The 22,277-nt window shown below is 41.8% G+C and overlaps 1 protein-coding gene across 1 annotated transcript; it reads right to left on the bottom strand.

Moving 5' to 3' along the window:
* Window positions 1–119: 119 nt before the first annotated feature.
* LOC139624994 (cullin-1) lies at window positions 120–20,930 on the bottom strand. The gene is made up of 22 exons (XM_071484517.1): window positions 20,751–20,930; window positions 11,118–11,529; window positions 9,650–9,824; window positions 9,348–9,515; window positions 8,884–8,934; window positions 8,590–8,680; window positions 7,974–8,137; window positions 7,626–7,788; window positions 6,836–6,966; window positions 6,229–6,336; window positions 6,029–6,135; window positions 5,492–5,540; window positions 4,920–5,051; window positions 4,694–4,811; window positions 4,160–4,236; window positions 3,802–3,920; window positions 2,772–2,877; window positions 2,600–2,647; window positions 1,982–2,064; window positions 1,762–1,867; window positions 1,534–1,647; window positions 120–966 (listed from the first exon to the last, which is right to left on the bottom strand). Exons 2-22 carry the CDS (start codon window positions 11,255–11,257, stop codon window positions 886–888), a joined length of 2,331 nt encoding a protein of 776 aa, XP_071340618.1. The 5' UTR covers window positions 11,258–11,529; window positions 20,751–20,930; the 3' UTR covers window positions 120–885.
* Window positions 20,931–22,277: the final 1,347 nt, after the last annotated feature.

Raw genomic sequence — 22,277 nt, 5'->3', positions numbered from 1 at the left:
TTGATTTGTATTTTATTAGATGTGAGAAGCACAAACTGAACCTCGTTTCACAGCTGCTCAAGTTTCCATTGAGGCTTTTTGATTTGTGTCTCTTCAGATGGAAAAGTCGGAGGCGAGCGTTTAGAGAAATCTTTCCTTGTTTTTATTTATCACACATTTAGAAAATGAACCACACTATACAAATGTCCACCGTTCAGTAATGAAACAGGCCTCCTGCATGAACCCAACCGACCTCAAACCAAAACTGAGACAACTTCAGCAGATAACGAAGCGTCATGGCGGCTCTAAACTCACCACCTCCTCCGGTTCAGTCGCAGACTTTAATTCATGACCAGCGTCGATTTCGTGTCGTCGTACGGTGGACTGCGTCGGCTGCCCAGTGACTCGACTTTTATTTTTACTTTTTAATCTTTTTCGTGGTCACCATGGTGCAGGTAGGCAGTAGCATGCAGAAACCTTTGGATGCGGCTCTCCTCTGATTGGCTGTAGGCTAATTCATTACGTTTGCGCTATGTAAAGAAGGAAGTAGGGTTTGTTTTTTCCTCTTAGAGTCTGTGGTTATTTACAATATGACAACAAGGAAGTGAGTGTGTTTGAGTCCTACAGATGGGACGGGACAGGCGAGCATGTAGACGGGGGTTCCCAGTCTCAGCAGGAGGGGCATTTGTTCCTGGAAGGCAGAGCGCAGAGTTCACGCCCTCCTCCCCCTCATGTTGATGGTTGTCATATCAGGGCAGTCACATGTTCGGACACACTCACAACATGTCCGCCACTCAGAGGGATCCACACTTTATTACTCAGACATAAAATAAAAAAAAAAAAAAAGATAACAAATAAAAATAAAACTGAGGAGAGCCGGCGGGTGGGAAGGAGGGAGGGTGGCGTTCAGGCCAGGTAGCTGTATGTGTCCTTCTCTCCATCCACTCGCTCCAGGTACTCCTTCTCTATCAGGATGTCGATGCATTTCTGTCCACGAGAGGGAGACAAAACCCAAACGTGAAACTCAATATTTATCCACACGACCATCAGGCTGGTTTTTACATGAGCCTATAAAAACACCAAATGTTAGTTTGTCCCTTCAAACTTTGACTTTCAGCCCTGAGACGACTGGATTCTCCTTAAAACAGCTGCAACAATTAATCAACTGACACTTTTAATAATTGACCAGTTAATTTTCAACCTCAAATATTCTCTGGTTTAAGATTTGCTGCTTTCTATGAGAACAACAGACGTTTTCATATCATCGTCCTAAACTGTCCTGAGTCGTTTCAGCCGATACAACTAAAGAAAATTAGGAAAATAAAACTGTGTGTGTGTGTGTACTTGCTACATAGTAAGGACCAAAAAAAGTATTTTACTAACAGAGTGAGGACATTTTGGCCGGTCCTCACTTTTTGAGACACCTTCAAATCACATTTTGAGGGTTAAGACTTGGTTTTAGAGTTATGGTTAGAATTAGGTTTAGGTCAGGGTTTGGGAATGCATTATGTCAATGAGTGTCCTCACAAAGATGGAAGTACGTGTGCGTGTTACCTTGATGACGGGGACTCTGGGCTTGAATCTGGACGACAGCTGGTTCAGGACTTCAGCCAGGAGCTGCTGGTGCTTGAGGACCTTCCTCATCTTCATGATCCTCACTATTGCAGCCTACAAATACATGTTCACATGAGTTATATGTAGCAGCTCGGTCGTTTTCTACACACACACACGTGTTTCTAACACTGAGCGACTGGTTGAGTCAGTGGACGAGTGAAAGGTCACCTGGATGAGGAGCTTTCGATCCTCCTCGATGTTCTTGTGAGTCGTCTCCTGCTCCTGCTTCTGCTCCGTCTTCATTGGGACGTTGATGTTCACCCTCAGCTTCTTACTGCAGGAGGAAAAAAAAAAGCTTTAACTCTGCTAATAAACCGAAACCTCCAGCATCACGTTTTGTTTGTGTCAAAAAAAAAAAAAAAAGCAGTTGATTAAATCAGTTTCTCACTTCTTGTATCCGAGGAAAAGTTTGATGACAGTGTCAGGTTTGAACTCCACCTCGTCCACGTTGGCATTCTCGTCCTCCAGCACCTGGCGGACATTAGAGAGACAGCTGATGTGAGCGATGTGGACAGTTTTTATCTCAAGGTGAGATCTGCAGCGCCTGATCTGCTGCCAACTAGCAACACTAAAACTCTCCATATGATCCACGCTGCCTCCTCTTATGGACCTGAGACACCACACGGTTCAGTAAAGCTCCAGCTTCCTGTCTGCACATTAAAACTCACTCTATCACTGTAGCATCTACACAACATCACACAAACTACACAATTGTGACTAAAACACAGTGACAGTCTGGTTAAATGTGGCAGTGAAACGTTTGATATTCAGAAGTAATAATGAGAAAAAGTCACAAAGTGTCAAACCAGTGTCACTTCTCAATCACATTTTCTGAATGTAAATATAAACCTGTGCTCTGCTGCCCTCTAGTGTTCAACATCAAACTAACACCACTCACCAGGATGTTGGTTTCATGTCAAATTTAATCCTCAACTGTCTCTTATGTAAACATGAACAAATGTGACCAACAAAGACTAAAAACTGAAGGAGTGTTTGTTTTACTCACCAGCAGCTTTGATTTTAATAAAATCTGCAGAACTTGAACGAGAATATCCTGAAAATAAAACAAAGTGATGTTTAGTAAAGAAATGTTCTACTTTAAATTTAAAAAATCTGTCCTCTACTTTGATTAAATTATTAAATGACATGACAGTCAGTTGTGTTCATGTTGTGCTCACAGTTTTGATCTGTGTGCTGTCGGTGAGCTGCTGGACGGTGTAACTGTCCTCGGTGTTGTACTGCAGCAGGATGGCCATCTGGAAGGTGGAGGCCTGCAGTGTGTACCTGCAAACAACAACAACAACAGGTTCAGTATGAAAGTGACTCCAGCAGCTCGGCCGGTTCTTTGACAGCTGCTCACTCGACTCCTACGAGTCTCAGCCAAACAAACGCTTCATAATAGACGCAGACGAGTTGAGAGAGTCAAGCTTCAGAACTGTCACTAAAAAAACTCTAAAACTAAACGTTCGTAAAATTGTTCAAAGTCTGAATCTAGTGATATTCACTGGTTTATTACGACCCGCTCACACCTCTCACTGGAGAACCCGATGTGGATTAATACGCTGCTGAAAATAGTCCCAAACAAACGCACCGGTTCCTCCTGTTTGAGTGTTTACAGTGATCAGCTGTTTTACTAGATATTTACACCTTGTCTGTACAGCTACAGACACGGCAGGTGAGTCACCAAATGTTGAGACGGAATAACATTGTTTGCTTTTTTTAATCTTTCATGACAATAAACAAACGATAAAACAACAACAACCGGATCCTTTAGACTTTGTATCAAAATGATCCAAATAAATGGATTAAAATAAATTCTAATGTCTGTACCACAACAGCTCCCACAGAACCACAGTCAATGTTCTGTAGAATCAATAATAATAATAATAAATTACACTATGATCTATTCATCACTTAGTGGCTGTTTAAACACGTCTCAGTTTTATTATTACTTGTTTACCTTGAAGTCTGAAACAGATCAGTCATCGTGTGTGATGACTGGATGTCGTTGAGGAAAGCTCTGAATTCTGTTTATGGCCCAGTTATGACTCAGTTGGCAGGTTCACCATCAATACAGAGACTAAAAGCACATTAAGTGATAACAGACCCTTCAGTCAGCTGATCAGACCGGTGGAGTCTGTAATAAAGTCATAAACCCTCCACAGCGGCCCCTACCTGTGACCTCTAACCCACTCTGACTGACTGTACCTGTTCTTGAAGCAGTTGGTGACCAGCTCTCCTTTGGACAGGTGGTAGAGCCAAGTCAGCTTCCTGCCGCTGTGTCTGCTGGCGTAAAACGCTGTGAAGCGCTGGTAGCTTCGCTCCAGCTGCACAGAGACAGAAAAGAGACGGAGTTCAGGCGTCGTCGAGGGTTTAAAAGTGGAAATAAACAAGTTTCTTCAGTGGATCAAAGAGAAAACTGTCTGTATCTTAAAGAGCTGAACACTGAGTCTGTCTGGTTTGAACAACACAACAACACAAAACCTATTATAAGCTTCAAAACCAGGAGCAGAACATTTCAGATGCAGCTGAGCCGTGGAACCTCTGCACAGTTATTTATTCTCACCTCAGAAGGCAGAGCGAAGGTACAGGACTGCTGGAAAGGCCAAGACCCAGAGCTCAGAACCTGGATACTGAAATCCACTTTAACACACACAAGGAAAAAAAAATCATTTTCACGTCATCACATGAAGGTTTCCTGTAATGTTTGTTCTACAACACTCAGGGTTTTACAACCTCAACAAGCTGCTTTAGGAAAGATCAGACAAACAGTGTAAAGTCTTTTCTAAACAAACACAGACAGCAGAACCTAAGTCCTCTCTTATACGATCACCTCTGAGTCTCAGAATAGCTCTATAATCAAGTTTGTTCACGTGAATCCTCATGACCTGAATCTGTATTTTGCTCCACAGTGAGCTACTGTTAAAAATAATATGGATCTGGGTCTAAAAAGATTTGATTATGTTATACTCAAAGTGTTTTTTTGATAAAACTTTTTCCATCTGAAATCTTTTTATATATATTCTAAAATAAAAATAATTGTGCATTAAAAAGCTTGGTCTTATGTGAAATCCTGATCAGCAGATGCGCGTTAACTCACAGTCCAGAGGCTCGGAGTTGGTCAGGTGCTTCTTAAACTGCTCGTTCAGGTCTTTACTGACTCCGATGTCCTGGAACATCCGCTGCAGTTTGGACGTGTACTCGAAGCCACAGGCTTGCTGCAGGAGAACAAAGACAAACCCAGGTTTGAGTCCACGGTGAGTGTTTTGATGCAGACAGACTGTGTGAGCTCTCTGCAGCTGCTCGCTGTGGCTGCTGAGTCAGACCTTGAGTTTGGAGATCATGCTGGCCTCTGCGTCGTCACTGGCGCTGTTCTGATGGACCAGACGTTTAGCCAGCATCTTAGCATAGAACTTCTGGAAAACATCTTTGTCCTCGATGTACTTGAACACAACCATCTGGCAGAGGAAACACAGAAATGCACTTTAATGTGACGCTAACTCACTCTGCACATCCTGTACCGATGTACTGACACAAACACACACATACACTTGAAAAATGAACATTTGTTTTGAGATGAAATTTAAAAAAAGATCAGATATTAAAACAATAGTTGTGATCTACTGCTCAGGTTTGATCGACTGCAGCATAAATCAAAAAAGTAGCTGCAGTCATAACGTCTTTTTTTTTTTTTAAAGTGAATCCATGACGACTTTGCTAAAGTCTCTGCTTTTAAATATGTTAATGCTGAGATTTACTTGAGAGAGTGTCGAGTGTCTGCTCTCGGCTACACAACAAATCCCAGTGAAACAGACAACACAGAAGCAACTGCGTGAGAGGCACAGTGAAGGTTTTCCAGACACCAGTTTAGACATAAACACACAGGTCAGATCTTTACCACTTGGTTGAGTGTATCCTCCAGTTCTGCCTCCTCTGGGTTTTTGGAGCTGAAGAGGAAAAAACACACACACAAAGAGCACAGGTGAGATTTCAGTCACGTCTACACTCAGAGAGCGTGGAGAGAAAACCAACACACACAGCTGACCAGAGAGAATCAGCTGTGAAATTACAAACCGTTGAGCTTCACAGTTCGTTCTGAACCTTAGAAACAACAGGTGACAACAGCCTCCACTCAGACACACCTGAGCTTCCTCTGGAACTTTCTACCGTGAGCTCAGTCAAGTTGTGATGAAGCTGCATGAAGATGCTCTAACTTTATATTATTAAAGCACCTTTATGACTCCTGTCAATGTTAAAATGCTTGAAACTGGGAGTTTAAAGCTTGAAAACAACAACTGGAGGATGAAGATGAATGTGATGTTTTTAAAGTTTAGATTACTGTACAAAACAAAAAAATCTATATATTTAACGAGTCTATATTTTAACGAGGAAGTGAGACGACATTGTTCTGATAGACAGGTGACACATCACCCACCTCTTCTTGAGTAAAGAGTCACAGTATCTGGCCAGCAGCTCAGGAGATTTGCTGGACGACTGAGCCATCCTGGTGACGGCGTTGTTGTTGATGAATCGACCACATGCCTGTGAAAAGAGGAACAAAGCATGCTGGGATTCGTCTCGTACCTCGGTCACAGTTTAGGTTCTCTAAAAAGTTTCCTGCCTCGTTTCACTGACCTTATCGAGTGCCGCCACGAAGCCAGCGTCGTTGTTGAAGGCAGACATGACCAAGGCATTGTACTTCTTATGGACGTCCAGGGTGGTCTGGACGTACACTTTGGGGTCCTGGAAGAAACGTACACATCTCTGGGTCAATCACAACTTTACATGAATTAACTGTATTTTCCTTCACCTCACTTTTACACCTCTACTACTCTCACCTTTCTTCTACACTGACACTGACTGGGACCAAACAGTTTTTACTAAATCTTCAAATACTTTCCAGCTCTCTCCAGACCTCCTCATACTGATCCTAACATTTCTAAACAATCTGAAGACAACGACCATTTTCTTTGTGGTGAGAAAGGACAGTGATCAACCCAGAGACTGAGGCCTTGGTGTGTCACTGCTTTCAAAGCTGAACACACAATAATACTGAACATGCACATTGTTGTACATCATCTGTCCTTTTTGTTACATTATGTAGTGAAGCTTTTCATTTCTAATGTCAGTAAAAAAGATTTCTGTACAACTGTGTGAACATTAGAGGCACCAGAAAAGAGACTGTATCTCTAAACTAAACTAAACTAAAGGGAGGGGGAACCGCATCAGAGGTGGTCCGTACGTTGAGCGCAGCCTCTCCACACTTCTCGATGGCGGCCAGGCCCTGGTTGTGGATGTGGGTCTCTAGGAGTTTCTTCAGTTCACCCAAGCCGTCTGTGATCCGCGACACTAGGTTGTACATCCGACCCAGGTCTGAAACAAGATGAAGGAAGAGTTATTAAAAAGCCAAACGCCTCTGAACTAAAAACTGGAGCCCAGGTTGAGATCTGGATCTGCTGTCAGATTATTATCAGAGAGCAAAGTAGAAAACATCTCGATGGCAGTTTTCTTATTTTAGCTGAATGGAGCCTTCACTGCTTTAACTGACAAATGTCACCGACTGCTGATTCAATCATCTGCAGCTAATTAACATGAATGCTACAGCGGCTAAAATTAAACTTGTGGCTCTGATCAAGCCGCCGTCTGCTCTCCGCTGTGGATCATTTGAAAACAACCGTGACGCTCATTAACATATGATGAATGAGGATCTACAGCGAATCAAGGAGCTCTTGAATAATAAAGGTGTGAAGTTAGCAGGTAACATCTATAATTTCATCACGTTTGAAACGTATTTAATCACTATTTAACATCTTCTGCTGCTCATGTCATTATTAAGTTGTCAGCATTAATGAATCAAGTTTAACAGAATAAACACAATTAAACCACAAACCTCACCTGCAAAAACCCTGGTTTGTTTTTAGGCTGATGTTAAGCTATTTAAAAAAATTAAAAAAAAACTCCCAAACCACTGACTTGTTTAAATATGTGTAAATAATGAGCTCCGTCAACAACACGCAGACACTGAGGTTTACCTTCATTCTTGTCGGCGTCCAGAAGGTTCTGAAACTCGGTGTGGAAGATCTCCAGGTGTTTCTCTATGAGGACCTGCTCACACTTCCTGGCTAGCTCATCCTGGGTGGATTCGTGGAGGTAAACCTGCACACGCCGCTGCTCCTCCAGCAGACGGGCCTCCGCCTGAGGACAAACACACACAGAAAAATGAGCATAAAAACAAACACAGCCTACAAATACGCTTCTGTTTTTTGTGACAAGCTCATTGCTTTTAGTCACAGTTTAACTTTGGCTCCAAGGACACAGAGCCGGAGTCAGAGAGAGCAACAGAAGTGAGCAGTAGGCAGTGGTGGTGACTGCCTGCCTACCTTCTTCATGTACTCGGTGACGGGGTTCTGCTGCAGGAACTCTGTGCTCTCACGTGTGTAGAAACGTTCTGTGTCAGTGAGGAACTGACACTCAAAGTACTCTTTGTAGACGGACAGCGTCGGGCCTTTGGCGAAGGCGTCCTCTTCGTTCAGGCCCAGCTCAACTGCAGGAGGAGAAATGAGGAGTTACAATTGTCAGAAAGACAACACTGGAACCACATGACATATTGTTTTATATTTAACATCTTCAGCTACTGTAACCTTTCATACTTTATACAGTTGTTTTATTTTGTTCTGAATGAAACATCTGCATTCACAAATCTATCAGCATTAAAAATACATTAAATATACCCAAAGAAACATAGTCAAACGTTTCCGTCTCTGTTCATGTTTCCACTGCAGACGTGGGATATAACTTCTATCACATGGACTCTCAGAACAGAGGGATGCAGAAGGTATAGTTAAAAAAAAAAAAAGCAGGTGGACGCTGTGATTGGTAGAAAGGCCTGAGATGGTAAAGACTGATATTTGTTGACTAGTTTCAGCGATGATCCATTTATCAGTTTGGACTCAGTCTGTCTAAAACCCATGGTTGTTTCCCGTCAGTCGGACCTACCATAAGACTGGACGACACCACTGATCAGTCTGGTGTTAATGGTCTCACCATTCCTCTCTCTCTCTATCAGCTTCAGCACAGCGTTTGTTACCTGAAAAAAGAGACAACTTCAGTTCGTGTTCAGAATTTATACAATGAGGAAAAATAAATATAATATAATGAAGAAATGTAGAATTTTTCAGGTGACATTAAAACACAAAAACAGTAAAAAAAAAACTGTTTGCATGTCTTTAATTACTGTTTTGCACCACTTTGTTATTTCACTTTTCTTCTATAAAAAGAAACTAAACACACCTGTTTGTTGAGGGGTCGGAATAAACACTCCCTCCAGGTCACAAGTGCCAGCTGGGAGGAAACAGCAGTGGGAGAGAGGGGAGGGGGGAGAATGACGAGATTAACAGAAGGTCAAGACTTGAGGCTGCGTGACTGTGACTCGTCTGTGTTTCTTCTGATCAGCACAGTCCACCTCAGGTCTAATGACACTGGTCAGAACCACACAGCTGCTCTCTAACTTTTAAAGTTAATACATTCTGGTTTATTTGTTTTATCATGAAGCACAAAGGTTTCAAACTACATTTCTCATGAGCCACAAGTGGCCGGACTCTTATTGTGAAGTTCAATCCCCATAAAGAGGGAAATTTGAGGTATTGTGTTTTAATAGTTATGACTATTGAAGACTACTGAGACCAGCATCACCCACAAACATCTGCTGACAACTTATAAACAACAACAGAGGCCCAAGCATGTATTCGACTTACAGAGTATATCTCATAAATGCCCTTGCGTCCCTCGTCACACTCTCGTCTGACCCAGTGGCGGTTGAGGTAGGCGCAGATCCCGTTGAGGACCTTACTAGAGAAACGGTAATCCTCCCACTGCTGGGTGTAAAACTTCAACACACACTCATCCATTAAATCCTCACCATCCTGAAGGGGAAACAGGAATGAAGCCAGGGAAGGAGGAAATAAGCACAGGAAGAGAATAAAAGTAAGAGTGTGTGTAACCATCTGTGATGCAGGTTCTGAGGTTCAGTTGTTCTCACATGTACGTGTGGACTCACCTTGAGCAGGCTGGTCAGATAGTTCTTCAGGAACTCCTTGAGTCGCTTGTAGAGCTCCAGGCCTACAAACTGAGCCCCACCTGGAGTGGTGGACTTTTTGGAGGGCTTGGCTGGAGGCACAGAGCCCCGGCCCTGGCTGGACTGGTGGACACTGGTACAATAGTTATATACATGTCTGAGGGAAGGGTTAAGGAGTAAACACAGACAAAGACTCAGTCTCATTGCTTTCCTAACACTGGGTTTCTGGTCATGTCCTGAGGACGTATTTGAAGACTGTGCTCTGGTCTACTGAAGAGAATTGTTTCATAATCTGCAGAGCATCACTGTACAACTACAGTGGCCAGTGGTGCACACGTCACGGACAGATTGCAGCTTGTTTATAGTTTAAATGAGAGTTTTTCTTTCTGCCTGACAGGACGGGAACGCAGCTCTGAGCTTGTATGGCTTGGTGCGTTTAAGTACTTCAGGGAAATAATGACATCCTTTAGTGGTGGGAAGGTGCGTAAGTTGTCAAACAAAATGTACCCTCAGAGAAAATCACCTCTCAGCCATGAACTTCACACAGCTGACAGGTGAACAGGTGACTGGTGACTGGAGCAGACAAATCTAAAAGTCAACAAATGTTTTTCATGAACACAGGAAACTTTGATGATGATTGTTTTCAGCCAAAAACAAAAACCTGACACACTTTCCTCTTGGTGAAATAAAAACTTGCTTTGACACAGATTTGGTAAAGTAGATCAGCAGCGATATAAAACACAGGACTCTGGCCTGCTTCATGTTCACCTGTTGTAACTCATTACCTGAGCACACAGCTGTAAAAACAGGTTTGGTTTGAGAGAGAAGGAAGTGACAAGCCAGTGTCAGTAACTACACAACACACACACAACACACAACACACACACAACACACAAACACACACAAACACACACAAACACAAACACACACACACACACACACACACACACACACACACACACACACACACACACACACACACACACACACACACACACACACCAGGGGAAGCTACTCACTAAACAACTGGTAAAATACTGCTAAATATTTACTAAGCACTGCTGTTAGCTATTATTAATGCTATTAATAAATAAAATCTAGCCGTCGGGAGAGATCATGATTGTCCAGGATGCATCAGCTACTAGGGCAATTAATGAGAGTGAGTATGGTGAATAATTAAAAACACATGATTCTTTACATCTGTTCTAAAAGCTTAGATTTGCATGTGGTTCAGTTGATTTGCCAATTGCTTTCTAAATGAAGTATTTGGTCTGTAAAATGTCAGAAAACCATGAACCAAACCTCAGATATATTCATTTAGAATCACTGAATTTTGTGAGTAATAGATGAATTGTTTCAGCTCTTAAGACATATTTGTAAGAATCCACACAACATTCAAACCTATAATCACAGCCACACAGCGTCAGCCTTCGCCAATCTAACAGGATACGTGTAGAGTTCCATGTAGCGTGACTTGGCCATGCTTTGCCGTGTGTACACCTGCTGGATGCCAGCCCGCAGGTCGTCCCATATCTGGTCCAGGCCTATCTGTTTCAGTCCGTGGGGGTTCTGGGTCCTGTTTGACGACATCGTAGAGCCCCTTTGTCCGCTCCTCTCCTCTCCCTACCAATGCCCTCCCTTTCCTGCTCCGGCGAGCGTTCTCCCCCGGGCTCCTCTCCTCGGTTGATTTCTGTCCTGACTCGCTGCGCTCTCAGAGGTTGCAGTCCATCTGGCAGCGGCGGCAGCACTTCGGGAAGCTGGATGTCGGGTTGTGAGACGGGATGCAGTCCCACTCTGCACACCTGGGTGGCGCTGTCTGCCACTCCTCCACCTAAAAGCTGCGGCACTCCTCACCAGATGACCTGAGAGGGACATAAGGAGAAGAGAGAACACATTTTGATTAATCATCTTTGATTTAACTGCATAAAAACCTTGAGGAGATCCCGGTGATCCCCTGGATTAGTTTCAACCCCCACAAACAGAAATCAGTTCAAGAGGCCTCAGCTCTCAGAGTAGTGATCCAGGTAGGTTACGTGGATTTCCCTGCTGCCACCTGGCTCTGATCCCTGTAGACACAGTGCTGGACACACCCTGACGTCACTCAGCTAATGACAGATTAGTCCACTTCAGCACCTCCATGACTTCCTTCACCAGCACTGTCAACACAGTGCTCACTCTTTCTTCTTGGCCAATATGAGCCAATTTTTTACTTAAAGCATTTGTCTAAAAGTCTCATCCTCTGAGTTGTGTGTAGAGTTTCATCATGTTGCTAGAACAAACTTTGATGTAAACAGTAGTAATGTCCTTGATGTTGAGGAGGTCGAACATTAAAATAAAAAATACAAACATAAAAACAGCACAGAGATGAATCTGAAAACACTCTGCTCAAATCCAAATGTTTAAACATGACGTCGGATCATGACTGTGACACTATCACAAGAGTGAACTCAGCTGGTTTGACAGCGACACTGATGACAGTCCAAGGAGGCCGGTTCATTAAGGCTAATTGACAGACCTAAAGCTGTAATTTCACTCCTGCTGTCAGGACATGAGGGGAGGGTAAATGAACGCCACAGTTTGCTGCATCAACATCTTTCAAGCCACAGAAAAAGAAACACAGAAACTGACAAGACAAAAAAAACAGAGAGAGAGAGAGAGAAAAGACTGACAGACCTTTCACACTGGGCATCAGTGACTGTGCTGATTATTTGCACATCAAGTACCTATAAAAACCTCTCACCCCCTTGGAGTTTTTCATGTTTTACTGCTTTACTGAACTGAAGCAGAATGGAATTAATCAGGGTTTTTGGACAATGATCAACAGCAACAAAAAACTATTTAAAAAGTCAAAGTGAAAAACTTCAATCTGCTCTAAATGAAGCAGCAGACAGAGATAACAGACAGCACCAACGATCTACCTTATCAAATACTGCTCAGGGTCATTATATAGTCATTATATATTTACACGCTAGGCTCTTTTTTCTGTATGAAATGAAACACAAAAAGACAGAAAACTCATTCTGGTCCAAGGATGAAACGTTTGCATGTGGAAATTCTATAATTATGTTGTGAGACCATCAAACTCTCTTCATGTGACACAGATGTTGTTATGAAAAGCTGCATTCAGGCATCGTTTCATTTCCAAATGCCCCACATGGACTCACAATACACATCAAATCCGGAGGAGCACACGTGACGTGCAACTTGTATCTGACAGCTGTTAATCCAAATTAGACATCAATCAACAGGCCGCTTTTAATCAAGCAAAAATGACTAACATTATCTTCTCCAGTGTGAGGATGTGCTGCTTTTCTCTGTTTTCTTTCACACTAAACTGAACGTCATTGTGTTGGGAAGACAAAACAAGCTGTGTGAACCTTTGGTTCTGGGAAACGTTGTTGGGCCTTCTTCAATATTTTCAGACATTTTATAGACTGAACCATTAACTGAATCACCAAAAAATAACATCATTATCATTACATTGACATCCTCACATCATTAGATGCAGCCCTAATTCAAATCAGCCAACGCTGTCACCACAGCAATTAAATCTGATGTATTTCACCAGAGGCAACTGTGAAAATGTTGGGAGCTCTGCGTGAAAAATAAAAATAAAACGGAAAAGACATCCATTAACAGCTAGCAGGTATCAAACCACAGTATGTAACACAAGTTCATACCGACATCCAAGAACATTGAGGAGCAGCCAGCAAAAACGACAAAGCAGAAAATGTGGCCGTGTGGAAACTGCCTAAAAAACCAGAGAGACTAAAGGGAGGGCGTATTGGTAGAAACTGCTGTGTACATGTAGGCAGCGCTGCTATATTTAGAAGGCCCAGGCATGCAGCGCTGCCCGTCTCTGGCCATTCACAGCTAATAGGGCCAGAGACTCAGGACGTGACCCAAGTGCAACAGTCTGTCACTGGAAGAAGGGAGGAAGCAGAGTGACCTGCTCTGTTTACTTCCTGTCTCTGTTGACGAGTCCTGGCTGCTGCTGCCGCCGGACGACGAATGAACACCTGACGTCTGAGCAGCCTCAGTGATGTGGCAGCGCCAACGTGTGTTGCTGCTTATCAGGACTTCAAACAAAAAACTCAAACATGGGTCTTTTAAGTTTCTAAAAAAAATTAGATATTCACACAGCAATTACTTTTTAATTACTTTTACGCTAACTGTGCTGCTCAGCATTTCATTTTATAGTAAACTGATTATTAGTTCTACCAAGGCTGCAACTGCACTTTGTTTTAATTAACAGTTTAATTCTGATCCACAGTCTAAGATATTCAGTTTGCTGTTGCATCAGACAAGCAGCAGTCCTTAAGTTGAGAAACTGCAACTAGGTGCATTTTGCTTTAAAAATTACTTGAAAATTTTTTTTTGTAAGCCAGTTGACTAATTGTTTAAAGTCTGGTTCCTGTCATACTCAAGCTGAGTAATGTCACTATTCCTTCAATCATAGTTGAGGACCAAGGTCTTGTTTTACAGTTTCAATTTGAAAACAACTCCGATATTAGAACAAAAAGTGACTTGTACTGTGAACTAAAGTCAACTTTTAATTCACCTTTATTTATTCAGGACTAAATTGTTTAGTTGTTTAGTTGAGTGACAATTTCCACTTACAAGTTACCAGAGTTCCCAAGAGTTTGACCAACAGTCCAAACCCGAGAGAGCAAAAGAGCAAAGCAGCAAATCCTCACATTTGAGATGTTAAAACAAGCAAATGTCTGACATTTGATCAATAAATGACTGATTATTCGAATGACTGATTCATTGATTATCAAAAAGTGGCGAGTACTTTTCTGCCATTACGATTTTTCAGGTCATACACTGCAGCACTTTTCAGATTCTGGCTCTCCAAGCAACACTATGGGCAAGGATGATAAAAATCGAGGAAGCGCCGAGGCAGAGGAAAAGCCTTGACACAGCAGTAAACTCCAGGCACATCCAGACTCGGATTAGGCCTTCATCAGTCACTAAAATCTGTCGTCCTCTCCACGCCCAGCCTCTGTCTCCAGCATCCCTCCCCCCACTCCCACAGACTGACCACAGCACTGCAGCTGCAATCTGCTGCCACCGCTCCTCTCCGACTCCAACAGCCACCAACTGCTACCACAACCACACAGAAACACATCTCTGCTTAACCAGCTGCAACACTCAGTGTCTGAACGTTCATCATCTCACATTAACACCTCAAATACAGAGAAACATCCTGGCAAGTATTTCATTAAAATAATAATCAAAAATGCCAAAACATTTGCTTCTTCCAGTTTTTGAGATATATAACATCTGTGGGTTTTGAACTGTTGGTCAGTCAAACACATTTGAGGAAGTCAACTCTCACTGCAGGAAATTCAAACAGGCATTTTTCACACTTTAGAAGAGAAGACGATGAGATTGAGAAAACAAACCATAGATGAACTGATAATGAAATTAACGGTTAGCTGCAGCGCTATTAGCATGCACGCTGGCTTGTTGACTGTCATGAAGGTCTTCCCACCGATATGTAAAATCCTGCATGTTTTAATGGGTATTGGATGGATTTGATATTCTGATATGAAAAATCAAGGACTGTACGACGTGTAACTACAAAACAAAACGAGGAAACACATTTTGGTTAACTTTTAGAAATGCACAGAACAGTCATGAACCTAAGACACATGTTGAAAAAGATTTGTCTGAAATGCCAAAGACCTCAGGTGTTTACTTCCCGCCCTAAACTCGGATGCTGGATGGTGTGTTGGGTGATGGATACCGAGCTGGGCCTGTCGGCTGCGAGCACACACAGCTCGGCCCAGACTCTAGACCCGTTCCGGCCTCCGCTGCTCTTCAGCAGATCCTCGCTCAACTCAAAAAAGGCAGCCCTACCTACCTGAAGTGCTCCGACAGTTGCCATGGCAACTGGGGCAGACAATACCTCTGAGTAGCCATTCGACTACAGAAGGTAGTGTGTTCAGTCTCTCTGTCTCCTGAGTGTCTATTCACCGGCGGTAAGAAAGGTGCCCTTCACAGCAGCACTAGGATCACGTTTCAGATTCCCACACCAGAACGTATTAGATGTTTGTCCCGACCATTATCGGTTTCACGGCTATTTGACGTGGGGGAGCAGGACGTGGACGACTTGCTGAGTGGCAACAGTTTCTAGAAAGTTTGTGGTGAAACCAGAATCCTGTGCTCGGTCATCAACAACTGCACCGTGGTCGGCATGCTCCTCCTTTACACGAGGCAGGAGGGCAGCAAGGTTCAAAGGTCACAACTTGTTTCAGGGAACGTGTGCTTTTCAGGGAACAACTAGACTATAAGTGTCTGGGCCCCAGCAACTAGACTGTCAACAAGTACTACAGCGAGCCTGTTTATGTTTACGATGATGATAACTTGAGTCAGGATGACACGTTTTCTCCTTTAGACTTCAAATAATCTTGAAATTATGAATACGATTAAGAGTTAGAGGTTAGGCAATTAATTGAGACAACACATTTTTTTAAACAGCAGCTATTTTGTTTTTTTCTCTCAAGCAGCAATGTCAAATATTAGCAGGTTCCTGCTTCTCAAATGTTAATATTTCTTCATTTTCTTCTATATAATATAATCTTGTCATATATGATAGTGACTTAAATGAATGAATTGATCATAAATGTTTGGGTTTCAAGACTGCTGGCTGTATAAAGCAAACAATAAATGGTATTTTTCACTATTTTCTGACATTTTATAGACAAATGATGATTAATCAACTAATTTAAAAAATAACTATCTTACAAACAGTAATAAAAACAACAGGGATGGACCAATCCAATACTGACCTGATTAAGTGGACTGGTTACACACTAAATACAGTTTAATTGTCAGTGTCATTGAAAAACTTGCCATCATTCACTGGTGCCTCATTATTTGCTCCACATAGTTCCTGACTTCATGTTACTTTACATTAACGACGTCCAAGCAGCGAGGGACACAGGTTTTAATATGAGTAAAAAAAGGTGCTGGTATTGGATCTGCACACAGAATCAGCACATCTGAAACTTCAGAAGTTGATTTATTTCAATTTTACCATATTTTCCCACCAAATATTTAAAAAATAAAATATTCATGGCACAAATATTCCCTGTGGACATCACAGTCAACATTATCAATAGGATTATTTTCACACTACGTTGTAAAGAGGAAAAAGAAATTCTAAATATGAATGATTACACAACCTAAAGAACGAACAAGTACTGGTGCCGCCAAACACAAAAAACAACCCGTATGATAATAATAAAAAATAAAAAAAACAACTCTCCATGGAGGGATGGGAAAGTTTAGCTGGGGACTGAGAGGGGAAACCAGCACACCATCCTGTTTAAAACCTGCTGTAAGTCTCCAGCAGCAGAAAACAAATTCAAACAAATCTAATTCTAACAAATTGCTTGGCTTCAAGTGTGCAATGCAAATGTTTCTTTACATTTAAATAAAATGGCTGGCAAAAGTAAGTTCTTACCCTGCTGTCCGCAGCAGCAAGAGGACTCCGAAATCCCAGCAGATTTTCATATTAGGACTCTGTGGTGACTGCTTACCTGCCAAAGTAGCTGTCAGACAAACCTCACCTGCGTTCAGCTGGTTTCTACTACACTGATAAGTCTTTCCTGCAGGTACCACCACAACTTACTAACCTGAATCGAGTGCATAAGAGACATTTTCTGAACGGGAAGGATGCAGGGAGTGGTGGAGAGAGACAGAGAGGAAGAGAGAGGGAGAGCGGTATCCGTGGGAAAAAAAGCTCAGCCTGGTAAATCAGATTACCCTGGTCACCGTGTGTCCTGGCCAGACTCAACAACCTAATACCCTACATTTAAAACACAATGAGTACAAACCACAGCACAACACACCCGCAAGAACCTGTTATTTCCACAGAGGGCAGAGTCAGAGGCAGAAACGCACCTATCACTTTGATTTTAGGATTTCATTTCCTGTCTGAAATTTAAGTTTTGGTGACCTTAACAAAAACATCGGGCTTTGAGGGCAAGTCAGGAGGAGCGATAAAGCTTCAGCTGAAACTGAGCAACAGTGATGGGCTCCTCTTGCATACTGACTTGCTTGTAAGGTGTGTGTTTATGTGCGCAGATGTAAACAAACTGATCATACGCTGGGTTAGGAAGCAAGAGAGGACATTTCATTAGTGTAAGCAGCTTTTGATTTCTGTTGCTCTGCTCAGCATTCAGAAGAGCAGCCAAGCAGAGACTCACAGCCCCTTTGGTTTGACTTTACAATCACTGCTGTCAGTGCCGTCACTTCAAAGCACCTTGTACATATTAAGCAGACAGACCTGGACGGGTCAGACAGGGTAAAGGAGAGAGGACAGCGTGATCATGGCTGATGTAACTTTAAATCTCGATTTCTGCAGAAGCAAAAATAATTTCCCTGCATGTTTTTCACCAAATATCAACAAGCAGGCAGTTTCTAAAACAAATGTGGCTGCAACTAATGATTATTTTTATGTTGAATTAATCTGCACATTTTTTTACCATTAATTTATTTGTTGTTTTGTCTGTAAAATGTCCAAAAGTAACAAAAAAATGCTTCCCATGGTTTCCAAGAGCCCAAGGTAAGATCAGATGTCTTCCTTTTTCCGACCAACTCTGAACATCTACACACCTGACAAACACGAACCACCAAACGTTTGACAGTTTTACTTGATAAATAAATGATTTTCTGGCAACTGATAAATTGTTTGAGCTCTAGTTGCAACTAACAATTATTCTTATTATCAATTAGAATGTCAACGATTTTCTTTATGAGCAAATATTCACATATTACATGCTGAAACCACTGAGCTGTATGTGTTTATTGCTTATAAAGTTAGGAAGATGATTAACATTCATCAGAACTGTTGCAGAATAATTTGCTGCTGATCTGTTAATTGTTTCAGTTTTAATAACAGCATGTTTACATATTGCTGGTTTGCTAATTGAGCTGCCCTAGAAGGTGTTCCAGTCATTTTAGGCTGTGAATCACAAATGCAGACTGATTTCAGTCGTGCCTGCCAGCATGATGTAGAGCAGAGAACAGATCAGTCCACTAAACTCTGCATGTGTGAGTGAGCTATTGCGAAAGTGCATATCAGGTGCAGCACATGCTCTAAGTAGTATAAACATCACTGAAGAAAATCGCCTTAAATAGATATTTCCATTACATCAAATACGGAAATTCAACATTCTTGTCAAAGCCGCAGAAAAAAGGAATCTTTGAATGTAACACAACGACAGCTAGACAACATTAATCATTTTTGTGTTATATCAGGCTATAAAGGTTGACTGAAAATGTGTGCTTGTCCCCAAACTGGCAAATTCCACAAGACATAAAAAACAGATCTAAGTATTTAAGTGAGGATATGAACATTTTCTTTGCCAACTCTGAACAACCATGTATGTGAGGATGGATTTAGCATAGCATAGCAGCTGTTTTAGCATGGTAAACATACAAAGTTATCATTCTATAGTAGACAGTAGATACCACACTAAGTATCAACACAATCCCACCCTAAGGTCTGTATAAACACACACCGATCCTGCCAAGCAAACAGGTTTATTCTGAGGGGATAAGATGTGTCTACCAATGTAAACCTTAGACACATCACTGAATATAAACAACACAGGAATCTGTAGCCTTTTTGAAGCAAGGCAAACTCAAAATTCAGCTGCCATGACCACACAGAAACTAGATGCCATATCGAGAGCTGTGAGCTGACAGTTTTAACATCAGGTAACATAAGAGATACAAGCACGTGAGGTCCTAATAACTGCTGCTGCATAACTCTGGACAATCAAAGAAAACTTAACTGACAAAAAAATTCCAAGATAAAGCATTTGATCTAAAAACAGAGTCCTACCCCCTGTCATTTTTTCCATGTCTGCCATATGAAGAGCAACCATTTAAAACTTCCACACAAAATTAAATCAATGTGAATTAAAAAAAATAATAATTTTTTGTCAACATTTGTTGTCTACATCAAGGATAATGTAAGAAAGAAATTCTCAGTGAGCAGCCAACAACAATAATGATTCAAAACAAATAAAAATATGAATAATATACAACCTCTAGCTATATAAACCAAAGAAGCAACAAGCCTTTTCAACAATATCTCTCCCTTTTCCTTATATCTCCAAATAATATTTTCAAAACTTCATGGTGAGTATGGGAACCCTGTAGGAACCTCAACTGCTGTTATAGGACACTATTGGTACTATGTATTAAGACGCAGATTAAAATATCAAATATTGACTTGGTTACAGTTTGGGGTTAAGGTAAGGGTTTCCCATTTAGAAATCAAGGACAGTCAGCAATCAGCAATATTTTCCCCCAGCAGGGAGGTCCTGAATCAGGACCCCACAGAATGATCAGGGCTTGTGGTCATTTTAAGGAAACAGATCAGATCAAATCTTTTCAAATACACAACTCGCGTCGACATAATTCCCAACATCCCCAGGCCTGGAAATTTGACGATTTTAACCCTCCAGGTTTCTCCAGGTAGTCCAGGAGTGTGAGGGCTCTGTCTCAGGTTCAAATCACTACCCCTCAGTCTGCAGCGGCACAGGACCGATCTGCTCAGTTTAAACACAAGCTGAGGCACCGACAGACAAACTACAGCTTTGTAATGATCTCACAAAATACGATTAAGCTATACATCCACATTATTTTAAAATATTCGTTGGGCTGTCTCCACGCTGGGCTGCGGATTGAGCCAGAGTCTGCTACGCAACACTGCTAGCTATCATTAGCTCCTCAGGCTCGATTAGCCATTTAGCTTGTCATCAGGCGCTGGGTGGACTAGCTTTCAGTCTAACGATGGTCCCTATTTGGGTCGTGTTTTCTATTCGTTTTGATATAAAAGTGTTATATGAGATATATTTAACATAAATACATTATTTACTGAGCCAATCGGAGCGGCTAGATGAGACCAACTGCCCGTGTTGCTGGTGTAAAATGGCAGCCTAGCTTCTCGGGCTCCTCAATAATGAGTCAGGAAAACAGTTCGCTAACCGTTTAGCATTAGCCAGCTAGCTCTCAGTGTCGCCAGCCTACGTTCTCAGCTCTGTAAATGTCCTCTTACCATTTTAAGACCGTCGCTATCACTGTGTATTCGCCGTGTGTGTGAATTTTCGGGACTGAACGCTGTCTCCTCCGCCGTCTTTCGTGTGTTTCTCTGTGTGTTTGCTGTCCGTTGCTAACTGCGACCGCTTTGCTTCGTTCGCACAAAGATCAGCTCAGCAGCCACCGAATCATGCCGCCTTCAGGTGCGCTCGGAAATATCGCTACGGTGTGAGTGTACGCGAACACGCAGATATTTCAGTAAAAGTGCAAATGTTCTTGGTCAGAGATTTACATTCTAAACATGTAGATAAAGTTCGTTTGTATTACAACTTTAATATGGGCTGATGCAATTGATGAGTGTTTTACAGATGACTGGCAAGCTGATAATAAGATGTTCAAATGTGGAGAGTTGTAAGCATGTTTTTGTAACAGTATTTCACACATTCAAAGACTGCAATTCAGGAAAGTTTGAATAGTGTTGGGTTTTAAAATCGGTGTGTCTCTCTTTTAAGACGGAAACACACACTTCAGCTGAACCAGCTATATCTCAAGCAACCCGAGTTTCTTAATGCCTACAAGAATTTGTTTTTTTTGTTATTGTTCAGTGTTTGGAATTATTGATAAATTAGGCTTTTTACTTCTCATGGGCAGAAATAATTTATTTTATTCAAAGCTAATTCATAAACCAATGTCTTATCTTTCTGTGAAGATCTAAATAAGAATATTATAATCATATTTCCTAAACAAAGTTGGGAGTTTTGAAACGTCGGATCTCACGGTAATCCCACGAATGCAGCATCGCGTCACAGAATGGCGTCTCCGAAAGGACTACAATCATGGCGACACAAAACAATTACAGCTGTCACGCATGCGCATTTAGGCGTTTCAGTCACCTAATATGACATTTTAATTATGCATGCCTGGGACAGCAGCACGACGCTGACATTTACCCCCTGTCCTTTAATTTGTGTGTGTGTGTGTGTGTGTGTGTGTGTGTGTGTGTGTGATGCAAAGACCGCCAAATGTAACATTAGAATCACCCTAATTAAAACCTACAGTGCTTGGCTGTGGCCTTTTCTTATTCCTATGTTCTGGCTGTAATATGCAGCGTTTCTAGAGAGAACTAAATGTTCTGCAAACACAAGGCGTTCATCATTTATACACAATCAGCTGTGTGGTCACCATCACTACCCCACCATGCACCTTCACTGCCTCTGAAGTGAGCAGAACACGTCCTCTGCTGGTGCAGGAGAGAATGACAGAATTATTTTTTATCACTCAGGAGGACAATGAGTTGACTTTTACCTGTAGACTTCACCTGACTAACCCTAACACTTAAAGGATGAGTCTGGTGATCTGTTTTATTTCTTTCATTCTGAACACATCCCATGAATATTTGGGGAATTTACGGACCTACAGGGAGTTTACATTCAACATTTTAAACTGACACATGTTGGGTATTTTACAGGCTGGTTCCAGTATTTTTATTTATTCATTAATATTATTTTGACTTTAATTTTGTATCAAGTCATTTGTCATTTATATC

Source organism: Trachinotus anak, unplaced genomic scaffold (assembly GCF_046630095.1).
Source record: "Trachinotus anak isolate AG129_WGS33_773 ecotype Australia unplaced genomic scaffold, CSIRO_AGI_Tana_v1 ptg000009l, whole genome shotgun sequence".
Classification (NCBI taxonomy): Eukaryota; Metazoa; Chordata; class Actinopteri; order Carangiformes; family Carangidae; genus Trachinotus; species Trachinotus anak.
The sequence above is the reverse complement of the archived record's forward strand: the minus strand, read 5'-3'. Positions and strand labels throughout refer to the sequence as shown.